Below are 19,193 nucleotides of genomic sequence, written 5' to 3' on the forward strand. Positions count from 1 at the left end.
ACTCGAAGCTGGGTCAACTACATCAGGCATTTGACTAAAGAATGGCAGAGTTTTAGCTAACTTTACCTAATGCACGATATAAAAAATGATTATCACAATTACTGATGTAGGATCTACCAAAGCTATGATACTGATGGACCTATGGCAGCAAGGTGTGATCTACTAACACACTTTTGGGTTTCTGCAAAATGTGTCTGGCTTTGGATAGGTAGGTTCCCATGGCAGTTTCTCCCATCACCAAAAGTGTGCTGATGTGTGACACTGAGCTATTGTGCTGTAGCAAGCTGATCTGTTTCTTCAAAATGTATCTGACTTTGGATAGATAGGTTCCAATGGCAGTTTCTGCCATCACCAACAGTGTGCTGATGTGCAACACCAAGCTATCGTGCTGTAGCATCAGTAAAATGACCAGTTGCTTTTCTCACTTAATTTGTCACTTAATTATGTGAAAAGGAGCATTAAGTCATTTGAGTGAAAAAGTGTGAGTGACTTTATTAAGCCCACTCAATCTCTGAATGTTTGCTTTTTGCACACTTAATTCACTTAAAAAAAAACCAGAAAAACCAGAAAAAGCATGTCTGTTAAGGTCGTGCTCAAGGATAGGTTACTCAAAGGGCTTCGGGTTCAGCTCGTGTGCTGTGCCCCTTACCAAAGTACATGCCCTTAATTTCCGAGAGGCAGGGGGGAAGTCCAATGGAAGTCCAGGGAAGTCCGGAGGTCAGACATAGGGGGAGTTTGGTGGAACTCCGGAAGGCTAGGAAAAGATAAAGTAAGGCTACTGCGGACAAGTCTGGAGTAGAAGCGGAACAGAGTTAGACTACCTTAAGGTAGAGCTGGAGATATAGTCCTAAGGTTTAACCCTAAGACTCGGAGGTGGACGAGAGATCAGACTCGGAGGTGGACGAGAGATCAGACTCAAGTCCAGAGAAGCAGGAATGAGCAGAACTAAGATGATATTCGAACTGAGGAGTTCTGGAGTTTTACAGGAGTTTATATCCTGTAGGTATCATGTAAGTAATCAGTCAGCACAGTAAAAGCTATGTCTGAAGCATATGGAGGGTCTATTAGTAAGTGTACAACTGTTAGGTACTGTGTTGGCTCAGGAAGCAGAGGGGTCGGGGCTTGGCTTCAGCTCTTGCGCTGCGCCCTTAGCTGAGTATGTGCCCTGAATTTGGAGTGGGTCCGACATTGTCCAACAATAGGATGAGTGGACTGCTTAGGTTCGCCTTGAGGATCGAGAGGTAAGAGCTACTAGCGGTGGGTCGACTAGGAGCGGAGCGGAGAAGGCGGGGAGTGATGTGGAGGGTGGATAGGAGCAGGGGGAATGTTTGGTAGGAGCGGGGAAGGCAGAGGATAATGCAGAGGATGGAAAAGGGTCAGAGGGGAATATTGAAAGGGGCAGAGAAATAAGGGGGAGACTTAGAGCATGGCTCTAAGTCGGAGCGGAGGGTCGGAGGTGACAACAAGTTGAGACTTGTGTCCAGAGGAGGCAAGGTCCTACTGAGAATTCACACAAGTAGTAACTGCAAGAAGACAAGTAATATTAAGACTCAGGAAAATATCTAAGTACATGATATGTTATATACTTCTATGTATGAGGCAGTGATCAGGATAACTATGTTGTAAAGCTATGTACCAAGGATATAATTTGTAAGTACTTACACAGGTGAAGACATAAGTTGGAGCAAATATCAATATGTACTCGTCGAATCAGTGATTGAGTGGTAAAAGGAATTACCAGTGATCTGGAAGTAAGGGTCTATGTACCGAAGGGGAAAGTATATATCTAAAAGGGGAAAGAGGTTCCAGTTGAATGGAGACATTATGGAAGGGGACCGGTTGAGCGGTCGGGCGGAAGCGTAGAAGCAGAATGTGGACTGTGATTGGATGGAGCGGAGGATGGATGGAGCGGAGGTGGTCGGAAAGTGGAGCAGATATCGATATTAGAGTGGTCAGATCAGGTATATGACAACAACAGATCAAGGAAATGAGGTCAGAAATGAAGTGCAAACAGATGGATGAGTAAGCAAAGTGGAAAGGTGTACAACTGGTGTAAGGAGCAAATACTACTATGACCTCAGCGCAATAGCGGCGGATTCGAGTAGTGAGCCTGTAGTGTTCAGTTTGACCTGGGCCTCAGTATAAATACGAGGGGTGCGACAACAAGTCAAAGAGTGACCGATCCAATATATGCTCAGAGGGAACAATTAGTTGTAAAGCCAATTGACTATAATTCCTACCGACCACTATGCAGTTGCAAGCAAATGTGGCCGATCGAGATGGTCAATGATAAACAGAAGACTAAGGAAAATGTGCGGACAGACACAGGAGCAGAATCGGAAAAGAACAGGACACAAAAGACACGGCTTCTGAGTGAGAATTAACTGCATTTCAACAACAGGCGTGCACTACTTAAGTACAAATCGGCTACAAGGTGAGTAATGGAGATAACCATCGCTTGGAATGTCCAGGCTACCTCATGGTTTGCTAGAGATATGTGTGGGACATGCGGTTGACTTCCCGTGGTATGTATGGGGATATTGGGAAGTAAGTCGGTCTGAGCCACTTAAGGCGACGTAATAGGGGAGTTTGGGAGGTAAGAGTACTGTAATTGTCAAATATACCAAGGAGAAGTGTACTATGCACCAGTGAACAAGGATGGATGGATATGGGGTTCGTCCAAGGATCTGTGAGCTAGAAAGGCAGAATACGCACACAACCAACCAATGTCGCGAGTGTATGTTGATCGGCTGACTCACACCACGTGCGGCTTGGGTATATATGAGTGCGGGTTCAATCGGCAATGAGTCAGATAGAGCAGGAATGATCAGGTGCATATTGTGCGTGGTCGGCAGATGAAGGGAATACTATGACGATGCTGATCGGTGTCCTTGTCATATACCTGATCCGACCGCTCTGATATTAATATCCGCTCCACTTTCCAACCCCCTCCACTCAGTTCCAATCACAGTTCGCATTCCGCTCCTACACTTGCACTTGACCACCCAACCGGTTCCCTTCTATAATGTCTCCATTCAACTGGAACCTCTTTCCCCTTTTAGATATATACTTTCCCCTTCAGTACATAGACCCTTACCTCTGGATCACCGGTAATTCCTCTTACCGCTCGATCACTGATCTGACGCATACACATTGATATCTGCTCTGACTTATGTCTTCGCCTGTGTAAGTACTTACAAATTATATCCTTGGTACATAGCTTTTGTTAAGGTCATGCTCAAGGGGGAGGTTACTCAAAGGGCTTTGGCTTCAGGTCGTGTGCTGCGCCCCTTACCCGAGTACATGCCCTTAATTTCCGAGGGGCAGAAGGGAAGTCCAATGGAAGTCCGGGAAGTCCAGAGGTCAGACACTAGGGGAGTTCGGTGGAACTCCAGAAGACTATGAGGGAATGGAGTAAGGCTACTTGTCATATACCAGATCCGAGCACCTCCAATACCACCTGTGAACAACCCCACCCCTGGTCCGACCCCCTGTTTCCCTGTTCACTCCATTCCTCCTTCTCCAACAATGCACGAAGTGCATCTCAGCAGGATTAGCCCTGCTACCTCTGCCCGACCCCATTCCACTCTTCCGACACTACCCCTATGTCCTCCGACCCCATACCCCTTCCATCTGACCCTATCTGAGGTTCCGTTCCTCTGCCCTATCAGTCCGCCCGATCCTATTCCTACTCCCTCCGCTTTTCCGACCTGCACGGATCCTTCAGTTCTGCTCGTATTCCCCCACCTGACTATTAGTCCGTCTGACCACCTCACCAGTCCACTCCTAGACTAGGAACCACTCAACTGGTCCTATCCCCATTTAGTATCATAGTTCCGCTTTTCGGATCACCAGTAATCCCTATACCCTAGCGATTCTGATCTGTCGCATACATACTGTTCCCTGAGCCTTATTCTTGTATGTCTCAGTCATCCTATTATAATCCTGTATACTCAGCACATAGCCTTCTGCTATGCTATGCTCATCACTTAGAGTATATAAACATATGTACACTTGTCTGTAGATACTCGGTCTGAATATTACCTTTTCTAAGCCCTGCTCTTCTGTTCTTTGACTTGGGCCTGATCCTAGTCAACTCCTGTTAAGCCGGCCTAGGGTATTGACTCCCTAGGTTGGCCATCCTCTGATCCTCCGCTCCCCCATTCCCCCGTTCCTCTGTCCTTCTGCTCACCTGACTTCCTGTGCATCGGAACTAGACCCCACACTCTTGCATCCGTCCCCCCCATTCCGCTCTGCTTCGGACTTCACCCAAGCAGTTCCTTCCGCTCCGCTTCTACTGTTGGTTCTGACCACAGTAGTCTCCCATTCCCTCCTGTCGGGTGGAACAACCCCCACCCAACTTTCCTGCACTCACCTAGTAGTCCATCGGTCCTCCTTCAGAGGACCCCCATTCCGATGTCCTGTCAGAACCCATAGATTCATGTTGGACTACACCCCGAAATTAGGGGCATGTACTCAGGTAAGGGGCGCAGCGTATGAGCTGAAGCCAAGCCCCTCAGACTCCACTTTACCCCATTGAGCACGGTCTTAACACTTCCACTCCACTTCCACTGTTGGTTCCGACCACAGTAGTCTCCTGCCTCCCTCCTGTTGGGCAGAACAACCCCTGCCCGATGTTCCCACGCTCATCTAGTAGTCCATCAGTCCTCCTTCAGAGGACCTCTGCTCCGACGTCCTGTTGGGGCTCGTAGAACTCCTGTCGGACTACAATCCAAAATTAGGGGCACGTACTCAGGTAAGGGGTGCAGCATATGAGCTGAAGCCAAGCCCCTCAAACTCCACTTTACCCCTGAGAACAACCTTAACACTACTGCGGACACGTCCAGAGTAGAAAAAGAACAGAGGTTAGACTACCCTAAGGTAGAGCCGGAGATTTAGTCCTAAGGTTCAACCCCTAAGACTCGGAGGTGGACAAGAGGTGAGACTCAAGTCTGGAGATGCAGGAATGAGCAGAACTGAGATGATATTTGAACTAAGGAGTTCCGGAGTATTACAGGAGCTTATATACTGTAGGTATCATGTAGGTAACTGTCATATACCAGATCCGACCGCCCCGATACTGATATCCGCCCTGCTTTCTGACCCTATCCGCTCCATTCATCATCCGCTCCGCCCGATCATCATTCGCATCCACTCCGCTCAACCGCTCAACTGGTCCCCTTCCATAGCATCTCCATTCAACTGGACCTCTTTCCCCTTTTAGATATATGCTTTCCTTTTCAGTACTTAGACCATTACTTCCGGTGTAGGGAGTATCCCTACGCTAGGCTCGTATCCACCACTTTTCTGATGCATCAGGCATCCATCTGACATCCATCCGACACCTATCCATTCCATCCGATACACATCCGCTTTTCGGATAACATGCGGATACCTTCGGATCTCCTCCTATAGCTCGCGCATCCACCGCATCCGTCCTGTCCACATCCATTCTACCTCATTGGTACGTACTCACACGCATTTTCTTGTTACTGACTGAACACAGACATATCCTCTCACACTCCAGTATTTTTCGGATAGCTTATGGCACGGTCTAGACTCACTACCTATATATCTATGTTCCTTGAAAATACTGTACCCTATAAGCATGGAGGGTTTTGAAAAATACTTACTTCATGTAACTTTCTCCCACTTTTCCTGCACCCTACCAGAAGATCGCTTTGACTTATACTCACTATCCATCTAACCTTTAATGAACTTCCTTCAACTTTGATTCACATCCTGTCCGATCCGCAAGTGCCATCCGCTCCATCCAACGAATCCGTACGTTTCGCATCCTATCTGCTTCATCCGCTTTTGCGGATCTTTCATCCTGTAGGGTCCCAGTAGCAATCCCCTTAAGGGTCGAACGCACTTGTTCCCAAGCGAGGCAGCAGGCAGCAAAGACCCAACTGTGTAGTAGATCGATTTCTCTCCACTGCACTTGTTGTACCCACAGCGGTACAATGACAATATTGCAGGTAAGTGTTACTTCCTATCTACACTGTCTATATATTCACACTGGGTTATAGGGCTGAGTACCGAATCTCAAACACTACTTGCAGACATGCAATGTGAAGCTGTAGACAGGTCACAGCACAAGCGCAGGCGTAGATGATGTTATGGGCACTAAGGATTGCACAAGATTTGAGTAAGCCTTACATGTGTTATGATAGAACTATTAGATGCTCATCAGTTTGTACTTGCATAGTTTTGCATTGGGTGTGTTAAATACATCTGTTTCTCAGCAGACTCTCAAGCTTGAGTGCTGAGGCCATCGTGTTCCTTCTATCTAATGTCCTCGATGCAAGACTCATATTAAATGTATTGCTGCAGTGTTATTACTACTAGGAAATGTAATACCAGGATTTTCAACTTGAAGCAGCCTGTCCGGACTGATTAGCATGCTGTTTCGGTCCTCGCTTTTTCCCTTTATCAAAGCGTGTCTTGTGGGATTTCTTAGTGACAGATACCTCATCCCCTCCCATGCCCGAAATACCCGAAATGACATGCCCAAAACCACCTTCTACTTGCTCATGGCCTCATTTCCTTCGGATAGGCGCAGACTCTCTTGTTGTAGGTACAGACTGGGACTCAGTGTTCATTGGCTGTGAGATAGACAAGAGGAATGGATCAATGTTCACTAGAAAATGTCATTGTCAGCATCACCCAATGTCATGACACGAGGATAAAACACATACTGTTAATCCCACCTTCATCTACCAGTGCATTCCTGCCCTCATCTGCTGGTGCATTCACGCCTTCGTCTGTATCATCTTCTGCACTGCACTCCAAGGTTATGTTGAATCTGGTCTCTTCCCAATCTTGCCACTTGGCAGCTGTAAACTTGCGAAATTTTGTCGTGCCTGTCATAAATGCATTGTACACAGTCTTGACCTCTACCATTGAGCCGATGTCCCCAGGACTTGTGAATTTTTTTGGTGGCCAGTTTTCAAGAACCACTCCATGTTGCGCGGTAATGTTCTTGTTGAAGTTGACATAGTACATCCTGGAGACAGGTACCTGAGCCACCTCATGGAGCTTTTCCAGGATAAGCACTGATGTCTTGCTCTTGAGTTGAAGGAAACTCTGCTTGTAGTTAGAAATAACACCTATAGAGCCGTGAATCAAAACATGAGGTTAATAAATAAATAAATTCATACCGGTGATGCCAGATGTACAGTAACCTTCGAGAAGTGTTGTGAAGTTGGAGGGTGTCTATTTGAGAGCAAGCTGGAAGAAGTCCCCAACATGATCATCCGAAAGGTAGACATAAGGGCGGTTATAATGGTCCAGGTCACCTTGAACAGTGATGAGGGCAGTATGACACCCAGTCCTGGCAGAGAGAGTAGTGAGCTGTATACAATATGAGTGCATGTCAAAAATTGCCGCTTCTACATACCGTTTGTGTTACGGAATCCAATGTAGTGCAAATATCGTGGAAGGCATTGATGGGGACATTGTGACTTGCTAAAGCCTTATTGTTGTGATGATCTTCTAAGTCTTCCATGAGGCCTTTCTCTTGCTGTGACATAGCATTCCATTTTGCAGCAATATCATGCCCAGCCTGGGTAGCCTTGACACGAGGTTCATTGGGTGCTCGCGCTGTATAAAACATGTCAGAAAATTTGAGCGATGTGTTTTAAAACATGACTGACCTGCGTTCATCGCCTTGACCTCAGAACGAAGAAATGCATTCCAATTGGTTGCTTTTCGGCTCTTCTGCTTGGTGTGCAACTGTTGTAAAATTGCTTCGAATTGATATTCAACTGTCCTGTGAGGAAATTCTTCATGTAATTTGACAGCCTCTTGCATGACCATATCCTGAGAATCCGCAAGGGCATCCTTATATGCGCATTTATGAGCCCTGCATTTCTCAGCGAGCGCCTTCTTCTCAGCTTGTGTGCAGAGATGCGCTTTGCATTTGATGTGATGGTGCCACGGTGTCCGTGAACTAGACTTGATGACCTTGATGTAATGCTGGTGTTGAGCAATGTCTGGCATTATTGAAAATCACAACAGCACGAGCAGGAGGACAACACAGATGAGCGTGGGAATGCAAGCAAACAAAACTTGTTAGAGTACTATAGGCATTGTAAATGATGTTAAAGCCACGATAAAACATTGGTAATCTCATCTAGATGATGCCGCCGTCATCCAGATAGATGTCACATCCTGAAATCAACTCAAAAAGATATTCAGCCTCCAACAGAGGCATTCCTCTAGCGCAGATGTAGTTAGTAAAATCTTGAATAGAATATTCTTCCCTAAAAGCATGAATGATGCTCCAGATAGCTGAAGCTTGGTAGCCATGTGCAAAGAGATATTTTTCGGCTGGAGGACCAAGGGCACCAGTGGGAGGTGAGTCTAAGTCGACAATATCGGATTCTCCAATGAAAACCATCCCTGTGATGCCAGAAAGCGACCTGTTATAGTGGCGGATGATGGGCTGCAATGAGCTGTCAATAGACTGAGAGGCGGATTGCACTTGAAGCTGCTCAAATTGAGTTGAAAGTTGTTGTAACCCTTGTGAAACAATCAGAGCGAGTCAGTGGAATGAAAAATAACATACCCGTAGATTGAGGTACCCTGTGCTGCCTTTGAGATGTGGATGGTCAGCACATCATCACAAAAGCCTCAGTGTGGCGAGTCAAATAAGCTGCAGTCGGCTGAGATTCATTGTCATCACTGGCAGGATTGTCCATCCCCTTGAATATCATGAAGCAGAGAGCTTCAATTAGCGTGTTGAATTTATGGAACTTCCTGATTTCAAGGCCGTTGACCTGTGCAATAGCCATTGACCTGTAACATTCAGAGCATGAGTATGGTGCAGCAGTGCATGAGTATCATAGTTGTGATATTACATACCTATCCAGAAATATACTGACTTTCTGTCCATACACAACACTGTAAAACCCCTCATGATTGGGAAAAATGCCTGCAATGCCCTTCAATGTAGCCAAGGTTGTGAAGATAGCACTGGGTGAATTCCTCTCGATGAACTTGATGGTAGAGTTCTGCAGTCTCAAGATTTTCTCTGCTTGATCCTGTGAGTGGCACTGAATAGCTAGCGGAAAGGGAGATGTGTTGTGTCTGGATGCGATGAATGGCCTTTCGAACCAATCAATGAGATTCAGAGAATGATCAGAGAATGATTGATTTAACAGGAACTCACCAGGATTCCTTTATACCAGGGGATGGGCCACCAAGGACAGCTACTAGCGCCATTGACAAAGACATAGTTGAGTGAAAGAGAGTAGTGTAGTAGTTGCAATGATCGCAACTGATTAAGTGATGATTGGTGGCAACGGTTGGAGATCGGGCATACGACTACATACAACAATAATTACTGAATCCGAAGTGCACCGCAGACTGAATTATTGAATCAAATACACTACATCTACTGTCTGGTGTGTTCCCTCGAGTCTTACATATTTCTCTTGCTCTGTAGGATGATCCTGGAGTATATATATAATGAACTCAAGTCACACTGTTTGTTGTTTTCAACGTCATAATATTATCGTGACTCCATTAATCATTATGCATTGTGCAAAGAAAGTATGAAGCATTCAAATTGCTGTGGTAATTCAGATATGTAGTTGAGTAGACCACCGACTTCACCAACAATAGCATCATCCTCCTTGAGTCCTGCGCAATCATCATTCTCATCATCTTCAGCGCTCTGATGCTCTGAATTCACCAATGCCTGCAAGTCCACAGTGACTTGGACATCGTCTGGAGCGTTCTTCCTGATACCCAGTGTTGTGGAGCCAGTGAAGCTGGCAAGTGAATATAAGTCCTGTAAATGAGCGAGTACGTGAGCATTGATGTGCCGCCGGCATTGACAAAATTCTTCAAGTGCCCCACATATTGGATTGCTAGCATTGTTGGCCTCCAAAATGACCCAGGTGAAGTGTGCTTCCTCATCAACGATAGCAGTGTGCAGTCATCAACTTTCCACATGGCAATGCTGAATCTCTTTATGTGCACGCTCAATGTGAAGGCTCTGTTTCATAACTTCATGCACCGCCGGTTCAGCCCAGCGTCTGCTGTGAATGTCTTGGCATGTCTCACGCAAGAGAACAAACTCTTCAAGAAAATTATAGTGCGACACTTTGGACCAGTCCAGCATAGGCACTGGTGGCTCAAGGGCAAGGGCAGCTGCATTATAGGACTTGACAGCATTTTGGATGGCCTTGCAACGAGTTTGCAAGGACTTCGCGATATGAGTGCACATCCGATAACCTTCGGAACGATGACAATGAGTATGTAAAGTCATACATGAAGATTGAAATTCATACCTGTTTGAGAAATATTGAGTTTATGAAGTTCGAACAACCGAAGTACTACAAGCTGTTGAAGATTGTCAAGCGCACGATGATATTCATGCTGTGACATATACTTCAGGGTCTCTAGGTACTCGCAATCAGTTGGTTCCCATCATTGGGTTACACCCATCTTCAATTCAAGTGCAACAACATCTTGTAGTATCGAGTCATATCATTGTGAAGCTTGTCGGTGTCGTGTCTCCAGCCTTCGAGTCTGGGAGAGGTTCGTAGAATAGGAGGAGGAAGTGCTGGTGGGTATAATGAACTTGTAATTCATTGGTGTGGCGTTCAGGAACATTGCAGAAGCGGTTTCTGAGGTTGCTCTGAACATGTCATAAGATTACAAAAGATTAGGATAACGTGATACATACCTTGCTTCCCTGAGTTTCTGAAGCAGCTCAACATACACAACAGCATGAACATCCCACTCTGCCTCCTGACCTGATGTTGCGAGGTACTGTGATTGTTCTGTAGACCACATCTTGAGATCGTCATCTGAAATGCTGAGCAAAATCTTGGCTTCTCGGATAGCAGTTCCCTGCTCTTCAATGATCTGACACACTTGAAGATAGTTCTTGTAGAGCATATTACTGAGGTTGAGATACTTGTCTTCATCCCACTGTTTGAAAAAGGAGTCTATGGAGACACAATGGTTGTATGCCAAGGCATAATGAGTGACAGGGCCAAGTTGATTGGATGAGCTAAAAATGTGCTCCATCGTAGCAAGATCTTTGATTCCCATGCCCTTGATGACATTTGGGTGGTTCTTGTCTCGGCACACATAACTGTGGGTGTACCCATAAAATGCGTCAACACACATACAATATTCAGCATCATCAAACTTCTGCGCTAGCGAGCTAGAGGCAATGGTAATCGCAAGCTTGCAGCCCACGTCATATCCAACCAAAAGATGTGATCCGAGAGTCTCAAGAGCTTTACCAACAATGGCAAGTGGGTACTTGAAACTGAATCCACAGATCATGAGTATTTAGACAACAGGTAGATTCATCAACATACAGCTCCCCACTGCGAACCATATCAGCAATCCAAAGTACAAGACCATGACAGCAAGCGCTTGCGAAGATTCCCGTCTCTTTGAATATTCCCCATGACTTCTTCTTCGCATCCACTGCAGCAGCTTTCCAGTTGTCCGTGCATGCTGACGTAGCTGGTGACGTGTTCATAAGTTCAGGGTCCTGCCCAGCATGCATTTGAGAAGTAGGGTTGATGTTCTCGTCATCCGATGACAGTGTGTTGGATTGTGATGCATGCGCGTTGATGTAGTCAGGCTCGGGGTAGTAGTCACTGTTGAATATGTGTGTATCGCCGACTTGACAACCTCCCAGTGGCACCAGACGGGACAGCAAGTTATTCCCATCAAATACTATCATTCGTCGGAAGACAAGTTCTGGCTCATCCCTCAGCTAAGAATTTACGTTAGAATATTAATATTTGTAATGGTGTCGTTGATTACATACCTCATATGTGCATGGTGGACATGCATTAAGCACACGCCAGCTTTCGGAATCACGTCCAAGGGTCTTCAATACTTGAACATCAATGTTGTGGTGGATTGTGAGATAGACGTCGAAAGCATCAGCAAGCGCAGTACAATATCTCCGGTGATAAGGCCACTAAGCTCAATATCAAGTACAACGCTAAGGAGAATGTAAAACATACATACATGATACAGGTCACAAAGTACCTTGGTGAACGCCTCAACACTGAGTGAAGGTTTACGCAGGCGCAGATGCCTGTAAAGCTCAAGTTTTGACAAAGAAATGGCGATGGTTGGAGAATGGGGAGTAGCACCCAGATAACTGCTCAAGACCAGTGCTTCTGCAGGGGTTTCAATGGTGGATGCACTGTGAATATAAGCACTAGTGTCAAGCGTGTAAATGTTGATAACATCAATCAAGAAATCATAAGGACTAGGTTCACTTGAAGGGGAAGATGGTGAATACTTCCACTTGAGGTACCCGGAAGTGAGTGTGCTGATGATCGGTGCCCAATTTGCGTGAAGGTGGACGAGGCGTTGCCGCCATCCATGGCTATCTTTGTATACACGCCACCTGCAGAAGTTGTGAATAAGTGCTGCACAAATGAAAAAAGCACCTACTGGCTACCGACAATGTCTCACACAGCGAGCATAAATGTGTCGTTATCTCTGAGGTCATGGGGGACCGATTCCCATTGAAAGTCGTTGTCCATGGTGCCCATAACATCATCTGTGCCTGCGCTCGTGCTGTCTACAGCTTCATGTTGCATGTCTGCAAGTAGCATTTGAGATTCGGTGCTCAGTCCTATGACCCAGTGTGAATATAAAGACAGTGTAGATAGGAAGTAACACTTACCTGCAATGTTGGCGTTGTACCGCTCTTGTCTAGAAGCCGCATGCTTCTCCCTTATTGCCTCTACCGATACACCAGTAATGACTATCACTTATCGCCTTATCGCTTATCATGACAGATAGCGTTATCTGATCTGAACACCTACCGCTGTGCCGGTACTATACCCTGGACCCTTACCATTTGACCGGTGACTCTTATGTGTGAGTTCTTATGACTCACATAGACACTTACCTAGTTGGGATGCTTTCTGGCTACCCAAACCTACCCTGAACTCATAGGACGATACCTATATATATCCAATAGTTAGAACCATGTATTCTCTAACTTGATCTTCACTTGTGATATACAACTCTAGTATCTGGTCTGATGCTAGATTCAAGTCATTCTGGATGAACAGCCTTCATTCAGTCTTCCACCGTCTCAGTGCTCCATGAAGTGGACATGGGATCAACCCCATCAAGTGCACTGTTGGTTAAGCCAGGCTTAACCATAACATGTTCTGCTAACACCAGGAACTTGAAGAGGAACACTACCATCTCGACTTGCCTGGCCAATGGAACTAGTGCCACTTGAAGGACGTTGATCTGAGCCAGCCATATCTGCCTCATTGGCAGCATCATCATGAAAGCCATACCCACGTCCGTCCGACTCTGGCAAGTCAAACTCCATTTTATTGTCACAACTCCCAGGTGCTTCAAGTTGTTCATAGCCTACGCTAGTCTGAGTTGGGCTGTGTGAATGCACACATGCTGAGCTTGTTGCAGCATGTCCGGTGCCAGGTCGGGATGACTGGGAATGCTGTGAACTTGAGGAGGAATGGTGTGATGGTGGGACTTCGGATTCTTCAGATGGATGCTGGGATCGCATATGAGTGGTGCGCCCCAACCTGTTGTAAAAATGGCAGATACAGCCCATCACTAGGCATGGTAGCATAGGTTGAGGGTGGCCAATATTGTGCACATGAAGGTTGCCATTGGCCCACATCATAAGATAGTGCTGATGGTATTGTAGACTCGAATGGGGCCCATGAGTCTGGCTTTGGAGGTGTAAATTCGAGTTGACTTTATACAAGGCCTGGTAAAGGCGCAGGAGTACATCATGCATGCAGGTACATACAAGTAGCCAATGGTAACATGATCTGCCCAGGGTTGATGTGAGGTGCACCCATGAATAACTTCCAGCCACATAACATGATGCATTAAGGGTTGATGCAAGGTGCACCCATGAATAACTTCCAGTCACATAACACAATGTGTTCATGGTTGATGCAAGGTGTGCCCATGAATAACTTCCAGCCACATGGTGTTCCAACGAACATGCAAATACAATTTAAGTAAAGAAGAAAAAGAACACACCAAGAGAGCTAGCATCAAACACATTGCTAAATATGAGAAGAAGCAGGTGGACCAGGATGTGGTGACCAATGCTACACCACAGGCTGTGCCATCGAAGCCAAAGCCAATCCCAAGCAAGAGGAAGGCTGTTGTGGCGCCTCCCGCTGTTGAGGACACATCTCCTTCAGATGCCAAGATGAGGGATGGATGAGTTGCACCTTCAGTACCAAGGCCAAGGCCAATTCCTCGCAAGGGGGAAGGGGAAGGGGAAGGCAAATGTAGATCTGGCAGATTGTCATATACCTGATCCGACCGCTCCAATATTGATGTCCGCTCTGCATTCCGACCCCCTCTGCTCCATCCATCCTCTGCTCCATCCATCCTCCGCTCCATCCAATCACAAGCCCACATTCCGCCCTACACTTCTGCTCAACCACTCAACCGGTCCCCTTCCATAACCTCTCCATTCAACTGGATCTCTTTCCCCTTTTAGATATATACTTTCCCCTTCGGTACATAGACCCTTACTTCCGGATCACCGGTAATTCCTATTACCGCCCAATCACTGATCCGACGCGTACATATTGATATCCGCTCTGACTTATGTCTTCGCCTGTGTAAAGAACTTACAAATTATATCCTTGGTACATAGCTTTACAACATAGTTATCCTGGTCACTGCCTCATACATAGTAGTATATAACATATCATGTACTTAGATATTTTCCTTAGTCTTAATATTACTTGTTTTCTCGCAGTTACCTCTTGTGAGAATTCTCAGTAGGACCTTGCCTCCTCTGGACACAAGTCTCAACTTGTTGTCACCTCCAACCCTCCGACCCTCCACTCCAACTTAGAGCCGTGCTCTAAGTCCTTCCCTTATTACTCCACCCCTATCAAATATCCTCCTTTGCCCCTCTGCATTATCCTCCGCCTTTCCCACCCCTACCAACATTCCCCTGCTCCTATCCACTCTCCGCATCACTCCCCGCCTTCTCTGCTCCGCTCCTAGTCGGCCCACCACTGGTAGCTCTTACTCCCTGACCCTCAAAGCGGACCAAAGCAGACCATTCGTCCTACCGTCGGATAATGTCGGACCCACTCCAAATTCGGGGCACGTACTTGGTTAAGGGCACAGCACAAGAGCTGAAGCCAAGCCCGACCCCTCTGCTTCCTGAGTTGGCACAGTACCTAACACAGATGCAGATAAGAAGATCAACTGTGAGGTGTGTTCTTATGAGAAACAGATTCTGCCGAGTTCAAAAAGGTAAGCACTTTTCTTCTTACCCTTTATCATGCTTAAGCTCACTCTTGATGAAACAACTTTATATTACTTTTCCTCAGTGACTCGACTCCCAATGGCAAGGACTTTTCCGCTGGCATTAACAATTGGGCAGCAAGCATCCTGAAAAATGCAAAGCCCAGCACTAAGGCCACCACCAGCCAGCCCAGCATATTCAAAAATAGCACAAGTTCATGCTGCCTTCCCCCCCTGACCAATGCCAGCACTCGCTCATTCACTAACTTGGTTCTGACAGAAAATGTGTTGATTTCTCACACTGTCCCCATCACGTGGGAACCAAAAGAGGGAGATACTCTCCAACTCCTCGATGGAGGACTCTCAGATAAAGATGAGACCCAAGGTCTTGAATGAGAGGCCACAGTTGCTAGCCCTCCCAAAGGGAAAAAAACGAGTTTCAAGTTCAGTAAGTGTTGTCTTATTTTTTTAACATTCAAGTCAGTTATCGACCTAATACTAATACAACCACATTATATTGTGCAGGCTCTCATCAAGGATTCGCCTGGCAAGCCCCCAGCTCATCAAGCCAAGCACACAAAGAAACCTGGCAACAATGATCTCCCAGATGGTGTTGAACACAGGCTGTGGCGCCATGTCTTTGTTTCTACTTACATGCAATATGTTGCAACTCTGGCTAATCCCTGGGAGGTTTCCCCGAAGTTAGCCTGCCAGAAATTGCAGGTGATCTGGGATGCAATTTTTCCCAGTATCTTGTGCACAGTCATGAGCATGAGTACTGTGTATATCATAGTAAGTGTGTTCATATGTGTCAATGGCAATACTAACTTCAACCTGGTACTATAGGCTGTCCAGCATGTTGCTGACTCCTATTGAAGCTTCATTAGCTCAGCAGCTATTGCAATCATCATCGCATACCTCAAGTCCCAGGACACAGAGCCCCTTCAGTGACAAACTCTGTATTATATGAGGCAACTGACATGCATAATATCCTGTATAACACGGGCCAGCAGACCATGGGCTGATGATGAAGATATCCTCAATGTTAACGGATGGGCCAGGAGGGATATTATTACCGATGAATACGGGTGGGCCCATCCAGGTAATGGATGACTTCCCGTACACAAAAATAATGCAGGATAGAATATAATTTCATGCTTTAGGAAGGTGTGCTGCGATGCTGGGTGTCATTTTGTCACCATTTGAAATTCAACAAGGGTTTGCCCCCCCCAATAAACTTTAAATCTGTAAGGGGGGGGGGGGGTACCCCCTACAGACTATTCTAATGAGAATAAACCCACACTTTGCCTTTTTAGGACCACTCACACCAGTGATATCCGCTGACATAATCTTACCGCGGTATCTGCGCAGGCTCAGTCGTCCAGCACTGTTTGATACTACTGCTCCTGCACTTCGCGGATCCCTTGTATACTTTCACATACTTACCTTGTCTCTATAGGAACTGGTTTGGACACTTTGTGATGAGCTGAATCTCTGAGCCTGACACTAGTACTAGCGCTCGCCACAGGGACAGCAGTGCCTCCTTATGTTTCAATGTTAATGTTATGATAGACAACTGGTGTCCAATGTGAAAGTCCCCTCAAGAAATTTTCATTCTCCAACCCTACCTTCTGTGTTTGCACCATGTCATATCCTGTACCTCCAGATCTGGAATTCCGGATCTACCCCATTAAAGTCCGGTTCTCCATCCTGCTATTCTGCCTGGCGCTCTGCCTTCATCTCCATACTCACCCCTAACTCCTTTTAGATTAGCTATTGCTCCGGTCACCAGTTATGTCCTTTCCACTATGCTTATTGATCCGTCCATTCTTACTTCATTTCCGACTTCACTGCTTTGATCCGTTACACTTAGTAATAGACTTTCCACATGCTTCGTACATAGCTCTTACCTTTGCTGACTGATTTACTTACATGATACCTACAGTATATAAACCCCTGTAATACTCCAGAACTCCTCAGTTCGAATATCATCTTAGTTCTGCTCATCCCTGCAATCTCCGGACTTGAGTCTCATCTCTTGTCCACCTCCGAGTCTTAGGGGTTAAACCTTAGGACTACTTCTCCAGCTCTACCTTAGGGTAGTCTAACCTCTGTTCAGTTTCTACTCCAGACTTCCATAGTAGCCTTACTCCATCCCTGCATAAACCTTCCGGAGTTCTGCCGAACTCCACTGACACTAAGTCCTCCGGAACTCCCCAGACTTCCGTTGGACTTCCCCTCTGTCCCCCGGAAATTAAAGGGCATGTACTCGGGTAAGGGGCGCAGTGCACGAGCTGAAGCCAAAGCCCTTTGAGTAACCTCTCCCTTGAGCACGACCTTAACACACCATCTCGTTGGACAGAAACCATGTCAGGGCCCTTTGCATTGCAGTAGCTTGGCATGAAAGTCCACAATGATGGTGACCAATGGCCGTCGGACGCCTGGCATATAAGGAGACCCTTTTGAGGAGCACAAGGTGAGCATTCGTTGATCTGGGTCCTTTCTCTCTCTGATACTACACTTCATTGAAGTTCTATACTCATGACTATTGAATTGCACTATGATAGCGCTGGCAATGCATACAGTCACGACCGAACTGGGATGTGGCAACCACACCCTGGGATCGCACAGCCAGTTGCACATCCATTGCACGTCTCACAGCCTGATCCTTTTGTTCACACTGGGCTGAATGGTACTGTGTCACTCACTCCAAGGACTGATGGAACTTGCCCTCAGGGTTATCAGGTATGTTCTACTTATGTAGCAATGTGTTTAACTGAATGTGCAATGGCCCCAGTATGCCCTTAACACCCCAGCCAAATTCTCTACCCAGCATCAGCACCCCCCTTCACCTTCCCCTGTCGCAAGCGGTTCACAACTCACTCAGCATAAATTCAACCATAACACCATTGATCCGGTCCTCCGTCCGCTTCCCAATGATGCTGATCTGGACTTAACTGACCCAGTGGTCATTGCTGAGGCACATGGCTATGCCGCTGCCTCAAAAACAGCTGGGGCTCGTCGCACCACCAAAGCCAAGGGCAAGGAAAAATGGGAGTGCGACCCACCAAGTGTGCCCGTGAAATCATGGCCGATGATGATAGTGACATCAGAGTCAAGTGCGGGCGCCCATCAGGCTCTAACAATTATACTACTGCTGACACCAAGGCACTTCTCGGCTTTGTCGAAAAGGAACTGCCACTAGGCCAGCGAGGCTGGCAGGCCATACATGCCAAGTTCTCAGAGTGGGCAACAAAATGGGGACGTCCAGACCGAAAAGTCAGTTCCCTCAAAACGAAATTTAAACAGGTAAGATCCCAGCCTCTACTTGTTCAATCTCCTCTCACTGTGCTCTTCACAGCTCATCAAGACTACCAAGCCCACTGGAGATGGTGTTTGCCCTCCTGATGTCACCCGTGCACATCAAATTGATGCACTCATCAACGAACGTGCAGGTACACGTGATCTCAACGACATGGAGTTTGATGACAACTGTGATGATGACAATACTTGCTCTGTCTCTTCGGCTCTAGATGAGCCACAACATGTGGCTGTTACGAAGGCCACACATACTGAAGCTCCAGCTCTGCGACACAATGCACATGGTGCTGCTGTGGAGTTGCTAACTCGTCTGTCGGGGGCATTCGATCCTGCTACACAGCGAGCTCGTGACGAAGAACAAGCAGATTGGAGTCTTGCTAATACTCAGCTGATGGCACAGGCCTAGCAGCTGCGAGATGCACAGGCCAGAATTGACACACTTCATGCACAAGCGTTTGATTTGCGAAGCAAGCTGTACGACTCTCAATGTGCCTGTGACATGGCAGATCTGCATGTCAAGATGTTGCAGTCTCAGACATTGGGATTGGGTGGTCGGCGCCATAGGAAGATGCATTCCCCGCCTCCCAAAAGGAATTCCATGA

At 46.6% G+C, this 19,193-nt stretch overlaps 5 protein-coding genes across 5 annotated transcripts; 2 read left to right on the forward strand and 3 right to left on the reverse strand.

Moving 5' to 3' along the window:
* Window positions 1-6,542: 6,542 nt before the first annotated feature.
* On the reverse strand, window positions 6,543-8,004 carry EDB91DRAFT_1255692 (uncharacterized protein; the record flags this gene model as incomplete). The annotated part of the gene is made up of 6 exons (XM_041324024.1): window positions 6,543-6,643; window positions 6,702-7,112; window positions 7,164-7,218; window positions 7,273-7,356; window positions 7,403-7,605; window positions 7,659-8,004. 6 exons carry the CDS (start codon window positions 8,002-8,004, stop codon window positions 6,543-6,545), a joined length of 1,200 nt encoding a protein of 399 aa, XP_041169989.1.
* Window positions 8,005-8,137: 133 nt separating this feature from the next.
* On the reverse strand, window positions 8,138-9,228 carry EDB91DRAFT_1255693 (uncharacterized protein; the record flags this gene model as incomplete). Its single annotated transcript, XM_041324025.1, has 5 exons — window positions 8,138-8,526; window positions 8,573-8,594; window positions 8,631-8,802; window positions 8,869-9,111; window positions 9,176-9,228. 5 exons carry the CDS (start codon window positions 9,226-9,228, stop codon window positions 8,138-8,140), a joined length of 879 nt encoding a protein of 292 aa, XP_041169990.1.
* Window positions 9,229-9,538: 310 nt separating this feature from the next.
* EDB91DRAFT_1240109 (uncharacterized protein) lies at window positions 9,539-12,611 on the reverse strand (the record flags this gene model as incomplete). Its single annotated transcript, XM_041321962.1, has 9 exons — window positions 9,539-9,922; window positions 9,962-10,245; window positions 10,302-10,419; window positions 10,453-10,481; window positions 10,689-11,293; window positions 11,346-11,752; window positions 11,807-11,962; window positions 12,013-12,259; window positions 12,469-12,611. The coding sequence occupies 9 exons, from the start codon at window positions 12,609-12,611 to the stop codon at window positions 9,539-9,541; spliced, it is 2,373 nt and encodes a 790-aa protein (XP_041169991.1).
* A 3,011-nt stretch (window positions 12,612-15,622) lies between these two features.
* EDB91DRAFT_1087848 (uncharacterized protein) lies at window positions 15,623-16,146 on the forward strand (the record flags this gene model as incomplete). The annotated part of the gene is made up of 3 exons (XM_041316301.1): window positions 15,623-15,718; window positions 15,796-16,062; window positions 16,117-16,146. 3 exons carry the CDS (start codon window positions 15,623-15,625, stop codon window positions 16,144-16,146), a joined length of 393 nt encoding a protein of 130 aa, XP_041169992.1.
* Window positions 16,147-17,696: 1,550 nt separating this feature from the next.
* Window positions 17,697-18,997, forward strand: EDB91DRAFT_1255695 (uncharacterized protein; the record flags this gene model as incomplete). Its single annotated transcript, XM_041324026.1, has 5 exons — window positions 17,697-17,746; window positions 17,802-18,015; window positions 18,068-18,327; window positions 18,384-18,579; window positions 18,632-18,997. 5 exons carry the CDS (start codon window positions 17,697-17,699, stop codon window positions 18,995-18,997), a joined length of 1,086 nt encoding a protein of 361 aa, XP_041169993.1.
* Window positions 18,998-19,193: the final 196 nt, after the last annotated feature.

This window comes from Suillus paluster (genome assembly GCF_016628075.1).
Source record: "Suillus paluster strain FC165 chromosome Unknown EDB91scaffold_151, whole genome shotgun sequence".
Lineage (NCBI taxonomy): Eukaryota > Fungi > Basidiomycota > Agaricomycetes > Boletales > Suillaceae > Suillus > Suillus paluster.